This window comes from Panthera uncia, chromosome E1, assembly GCF_023721935.1.
Source record: "Panthera uncia isolate 11264 chromosome E1, Puncia_PCG_1.0, whole genome shotgun sequence".
Lineage (NCBI taxonomy): Eukaryota > Metazoa > Chordata > Mammalia > Carnivora > Felidae > Panthera > Panthera uncia.
The window spans coordinates 11134007-11140729 of record NC_064814.1 but is presented as its reverse complement, the minus strand read 5'-3'; the positions used below and the strand labels follow the sequence as shown (position 1 = coordinate 11140729).

The 6723-nt window shown below is 46.4% G+C and overlaps 2 protein-coding genes across 2 annotated transcripts in view; both read left to right on the top strand.

Moving 5' to 3' along the window:
• Positions 1-239: 239 nt before the first annotated feature.
• On the top strand, positions 240-575 carry LOC125927635 (keratin-associated protein 17-1). The gene has a single exon (XM_049638132.1). It carries the CDS (start codon positions 240-242, stop codon positions 573-575), a length of 336 nt encoding a protein of 111 aa, XP_049494089.1.
• A 5911-nt stretch (positions 576-6486) lies between these two features.
• The window catches only part of LOC125927634 (keratin-associated protein 16-1), a 1348-nt gene continuing 1111 nt past the window's right edge, over positions 6487-6723 (top strand). Inside the window, 1 exon segment of the mRNA XM_049638130.1 lies at positions 6487-6722. Coding sequence (XP_049494087.1) covers positions 6487-6722 — 236 coding nt within the window.

The following is a 6723-nucleotide window of genomic DNA, read 5'->3' as shown; positions in this document are numbered from 1 at the left end:
AATAGCAGTTGGCCCGAGTGGGGCTTTTTTATGAGTTGAGGTACTCAGGGCTGGAAAATAAACAGGCAGCTAATGAGACGTTCTTATGGAAACTGGCATAAATAATAACAAAGGAAACATCCTGTCCCCTGTGCCAACACCCTCCGGTGAGGGGCTATAAAAGCTGCTGGCCGCTGGCCACCGTCAGACGTGGGGAACTCCGGCCGCGCTCCTGACCTGCCACCTGACCAGCCGGGACCATGGGGTGCTGCCCGGGGGACTGCTTCACCTGCTGCCCTCAAGATCAAGACTGCTGTGAAGTGTGCTGCTGCCAGCCCGCCTGCTGCGGCTGCTGCGGGTCCTGCTGCGGCTGCTGCGGGTCCTGCTGCGGCTGTGGGGGCTCGGGCTGCGGGAGCTCGGGCTGCGGAGGTTGCGGGAGCGGCTGCTGCGGGAGCGACTGCTGCGGCAGCGGCAGCGGCTGCGGCTCGGGCTGCGGGGGCTGCGGGTCCAGCTGCTGCGGGTCCAGCTGCTGCGGCTCGTCCGGGTGCTGCGGCCCCGTCTGCTGCCAGCCCACGCCCGTCTGCGAGACGAAGTGAAGCCCCCTGTCTTCTCCGCGGAGGTGGCCCAAGCAAAGCCTGCACCTGCTGCACGTGGGGACCCCTCGTCTCCGGGACCTTCCCCGCATCCAAGACAGCATCCTGCCTCCGTGTTATTGGTAGACGAGGGCTTGTTCTCCAGCGCCTGCCCTGGTGTTTCAAGGCCCCGAGCACAAGAGCCATATGCTGGTGAGAGATGGAAACTGGTTCCCATCCAAAGTGATCCCGAAGCTCACAGGGTGAATCCCCATGGCTTTATTTTCATGGACTCACATGTCTTGTCACTATAAGGCATCCTCTGACTCAAGGTGGCTTTGGGACTGACCCTTCTCCTCAGCTCTCTGCTGCTTTTTGGTGCGAAGATTTCTTTGTTAACTTCTTAATAAATTCGAGCTTGCTGGCGTAACCAAATTAGTTCTCCCGCCTCTTCCTTGGCTCCCTCTTGGGCACCGGGCCAGGAAAATTTACTCTGGCATCCACAGTCAGGGTTTTGAAATGTGGTTTGTGGACCACCTGCATCAGAATCACCTGGGGACTAGTTAAAATGGAGATTCTGGAGCTCCCCCACCTTCTCCCCCACCCCCAGACAGGCAGAGTCAGAATCCACAGGGGAGTGGCCCGCTGATCCGTGTTTTTAACAAGAACCCTAGGTGTAAAATAAAATTTCCATGTGCTGCATGAGATTTCACTTGGGGCGGGGGGCTTTTAAAAATACAGATTCTTAGGCTTCACCATGAGAGAACTTGTCCATTAGCTTTAGGGAGGCAGCCCCAGCCAGGACTTGCATTTTTAAAATGCAGTAAATGGGTAACTGCTGAGGTTGGCCAGGGTTTACTCTTGAGCAAGGGGCATGGCTTCCTTCAGCATTATGGCTCTCCTAGAATGGTTCTGCAGGAAGGCTTCAGGTTTGGTCAGAACTTTCTTGCAAAGTCAGGGGAAGAGGCTTTGGTGAAACAAGCTTGATTCAGAACGGAAGACAGTCCTGTGGCAAAACTTCGTGAACATGGTGCCTATGGATGTTCTGGGAACTCCAGTCCTTTCTTCTAGCCAAAATGCTTCGGCAAAGTCTGCCTCTTCTGGGTTAGGTTTTCCTGTCCTGAGACCAACTGTACTTCCGCTTGAGTCCCAGGGATGCAAGGGGTGAATGTACATCTGCCAGGTGGGGCCTGAGCCAGGTGTGTGTGGGTCCAGTCGGAAGGTTAAAATTTAAAAAATAGTTGATTCAACTTTTTGCTGAACATGATCTTTTTTTAAAAATTTTTATATTTTATTTTATATTTTAGAGAGAGAGAGCACGCACGAGTGCAAGTAGGAAGGTGCAGAGAGACGGAGACAGAATCTGAAGCCGGCTCCAGGCTCTGAGCTGTCAGCACAGAGCCCGATGCAGGGCTCGAACTCACGAGCAGTGAGATCATGGACCTGAGCCGAAGTCTTAACCGAATCCTTAACCGACTGAGCCACCCAGGCACCCTTCTTGCTGAATGTGATCTTAAGCTACATGTGGAATAAAGCTAATTCTGCTCTTGTCTTGGAAGAACAATATTTATTTTTATTCCTACAAAGCAGTGTTTCATTCAACAAACAAGAAAAAATATTTTTTTAAATTCAAGTTAGTTAACGTACAATGTAGTCTTGGGTTCAGGAGTGGAACCCAGTGATTCATCTCTTACATATAACACCCAGTGCTCATCCCAAAAAGTACCCTCCTTAATGCCCATCACTCATTTAACCCATCCCCCACCACCTTCCCTCCAGCAGCCCCCAGTTTGTTCTCTGTATTTAAGATACATGCCATTAAGCATGGCAATGATCTCTAAAAATACGAAAAAATGCAGAAAAATCTGAAGAAGCAATAATAGCCACCTGGATTCTCAACTTCAGCATTTATCACTGACATATATGTTTCCAGACTCCTTTTAAGCATATTTACAAATAAAACTGAGATGTTATTTTTACTTTTTTTACCTTAATTTTTTTTATAAGCCAACTTTTTAAGGGTATAATTTATATATAATAAAGTGCACCTAATTATAGTATACAGTTTGATGAGATTTGCCAATCGTATATACTCAAGTAGCCACCACCGCACTCACGGTATAAAACTTTCTATCATCCCTCAAATTCCCCAGTGCCTCATTTGCAGGAAATCCTCCCCACCCCTGACCCAAGACTCAGGCAACCATCAACCTTTTGCCACTTCTAGAATCTCATATAAATGAAATCATGCAGTGTGAACTCTTCCACTTAGAATAACATTATTTATATTTATCCTTGTTGCAGATATCAAAGTTCATTCCTATTTGTTAAATAGTATTGCATTGCATGAATAAAGGACATGAAAAAAATATTCATCTACTGATGGGAATTTGGCTTGTCTCCAGTTTTGGGCTATTATGAATAAAGCTGCTATGAACATTCATGTATAAATTTTCTTGTGGACATATGTTTTCATTTATTTTAGATAAATACCTAGGTGTTGGATCGCTGGATAAATAGTGTGGCAATGTTTAACCTCATGAAAAAGCTACCCAACTGTTTTGTGACTGTTTTGCCACCAGCTGTGTCTGAGATTTCCAGTTGTGGCACATCCTTGGTAACGCTTGATATGGTACATCTTTTTTATTTTTAGCCATTCTAGCAGCTATAGAGTGGTAGCTCATTGTGTTTTCATTTTTTTTGTTTCATTTAAAAGTCCAGCAATACTACTAGTGTTTTACTTGGGAGAGACTTCAAACTTTGAGTCTGCCCTGGCTCAGTTTCAGACTTACTATGTAGGTCATTCTTTGCGCTGGTTGGAATTGGCCTCCTAAGAACTAACTCTTTAACTCCCAGGACCAAACCACAGCCAGAGCATGAGTGTGCCAACAGTACAAAATTGCCAAGAGGCCAGTAGGTCTGCATTGAGCAGTTGTGATTCAGAGCATCTGATTCTTCTATTGCTTATGATATGGCTTCCCGGATGGGTGAGAGCAGGGAAGTGATTTCTTTGAATTACTGACAAATCGCTGCCTTTCTTAGCTGCCCGCAGAGGTCCTCATTCATTTATCAATAAATATTAATTGTAAACTGCCTATGTTTCAAACATTGTTCTGGGTGCTGGATATATATCAGTGAATACACAAAATCCTTGCCCTTTGGTACTTATATAACGTCAAGGGAGATGAAAGCTATAAGAATAAAGTAGAGGGGCACCTGGGTGGCTCAGTCAGTTGAGCTTCTGACTTGGCTCAGATCATGATGTCATGGTTTGTGAGTTCAAGCCCTGCATCAGGCTCTCTGCTATCAGCACAGAGTCAGCTTTGGATCCTCTGTCCCCCTGTCTGCCCCTCCCCTCTCCCCGCTCATGCATGCTCTCTCTTTTTCTCTCTCTGAAAAATAAATAAACTTTTAAAAAAGAACAGAGTAGAAATGTGTAGATTGTTAAAAGTTCTGCTAATTCCACTTAGCAGGGAAGGATTCTTTGGGAGGACTATATGGCATAATAACAGGTGATGCCACATTAAATTTCTCACCTGAGAGAGTTTATGAGGGACTTGTGGGAGGAAGGCCATCTCCATGTGAATTGCATTGCTGGCTTAGCTGAGGAAGATGAAATGCATAGACAAACTGGAAAGGTGGAGATCAGGATCTTGGGGGCTCCTTCTCTGCCTTACCCACTGCAAGACTGTTGTCCACAAAGTCTTCTTTTCCAACTGCCTGAGAGCTAAATCTCAAGGATGACACTTCTTGTTCCTAATCTTCCACTTTCAACCACTGGATTCTATAGATTCTACCTCCATAAAACCTCTCATATTGCTCCAGTCCCATGACACTGCCCAGTTCAGGTTGTCACCAGGAAACTTTTGAGTAACTGCTCCAGAACACTGATGGTCTCCTGGGCTCCAGACTTGCCCTCCTTCTCCAATACCTTTGCCATAGCCAGAGATGCCTTTCCAAAGAGCAAACTTGGCCAAGTTGTTCCCTTGTTTAAAATACCCCCATGTCAGAATAAAATCCAACTACTTGTCGTGGTCCACAAGGGCTTTCATGGTAGAGTGCTAGTAACCCTTTTAGTACCATTGTTGTTCCTTCCTGTCCCCTGAACCTTCCATCCTGGCTATGGAACAATTTACTGCTCCCCAAACGTATAATGCTTTTGATCAGCCTTGTCTAATTTCCCAAAAATCTTGTGGGTGTTTCTCCCGGCTGCCCCCATAGGACCAGTGCAGCCATCTGTCATAGCACTTGTACGTATACTTTACCATAATTGCTATGGATGGATCTGTCTCTCTCCTAAACTCGGACTCCTTGAGGCAGGAATTGCAACTCATTCTTTTTGTAGCCCTCTCACAGAGCCTGATGATGGCTGAATCGAATGGATGAATAAAAGAGAAACTGAGTAATTGCATAAATTAATGAATGAAGGGAGAGATGATGAATGGATGGCATGATGGTTCAGCTTTTCTAAAGGAGAGGCTGGATTTTGCATTGATGTTGAAAATGTGTTGTGGGGCTGGGCCTTTACTGAACAAGGATGTCAGGCCTTGGTGTTTAGAAACCTAGGATTCTTGGGGTGCTTGGTGGCTTAGTCAGTTAAGCATACAACTCTTGATTTTGGCTCAGGTCATGATCTCACGGTTCATGAGATCGAGCCCTACTTGGGATTCTTTTTCTCTCCCTCTCTCTCTGCCCCTCCCTGCTTGTTCTTTCTCTCTCTCTCTCAAAATACATAAATAAACATTAAAAAAAAAAGAAACCTAGGGTTTGTTTCTCATCTTATGTCTGTCTCAGGTAGTAGCATTGACACACTTTGAGAAAGCATCTGTATTCTTTGCTTTTGTTCACAATGTCTTTGCAAAAGATCTCTGGCCTTTCCTCTTTATCCTTTGGGTTTTGGAAGTGTCTTTCTTTTAGGAGCTATTAAATCACCAAAAGCAAGAGAGAGTCTGGAGGGCCACTGAATGCTTGAGGTATAAGTGGGTGGGGGGAAAACAGGGAGGAGAAGCATAGAGGCAAGATCAAGTACTTTCTGGAGACAAGTAGAGCCAGTGGTCTGGGACAGGACCGTTCATAGAACAGGACGGAGGGCAGCACAGTTGGCTGAGCCTATGACATGCAGCTTTGACAAAGTCTTTTGAGAACTGTCAGACCAAACAGAATGGTGAGGAGGAAGGAGAGCATCCCTAGATTAGGGGGCAAGCTGAGTGGGATCTTTAGCAAGTGACTTAAGCTTTCCAATTTCAACCACCTTTCCTTTTCTTTACCTATAATGGGAAGAGACAAGTTCTTATCTTGGGGGATTGTTGATGGTTTTAAATAAGACCATTTCTGCAAAGCATAGTCATTTAAAATCCAGCCCAGACATCCCTTCTCCCACAGAGCTCACCACTGCTCTCCTCTACTAATCCCTATATGTCTATTGTTGACCTTACCATGGCACTGCAATGAGTTTGCCTGCATGCTTGTCTGCCCACCGGAGAATGAGATATGTGGGAAGGAGTGAGTAGGTCCTATTCATGTGGACATCCCTAATGGCTCCCTCTCTCCCCATGGCTTGGTACAGAGGACTAGAAGATGGATAAATTATAAGTTCCTCTCTTCTTCCCCTGTTCCTGCCACTCAGAAACACAGATCATTCGGTTTGAAGGCCATGAGGCTTGTGCCAAGATGATCTGTTGCGCCGAAGATTCCAAATTTAGCAAGTCAATAAACAAACAGCTTCTTTATGGGTAGATAAACAACTTCCAGATCAACAAACCTTGGCATAATAAGATGTTCCTCTGAAAACCGGCCCAAACAGCAATGAGGAAAAGACGCAGGGTCTCCAAACAGCACATGCCAGTGAGTTGGTATAAAAGTGAGGGCTTGGGAGAGCTGTCCAAGTCAGGCAGCACCCCTCTCAGCACTCACAAGGAGCAGAGGCACCACCACCATGTCTGGAAACTGCTGTTCTAGGAAATGCCCATCTGTGCCAGGCGTCTCTCTCTGCTCCACTGAGGTGAGCTGTGGAGGGCCTGTCTGCTTGCCCAGTTCCTGCCGGAGCCAGACATGGCAACTGGTGACCTGCCAAGATAGCTGTGGGTCATCTAGCTGTGGTCCACAGTGCTGTCAGCCCGCCTGTTCTGTGAGCAGCTGTGCCCAGCCTGTGTGCTGTGAGGCCACCATCTGT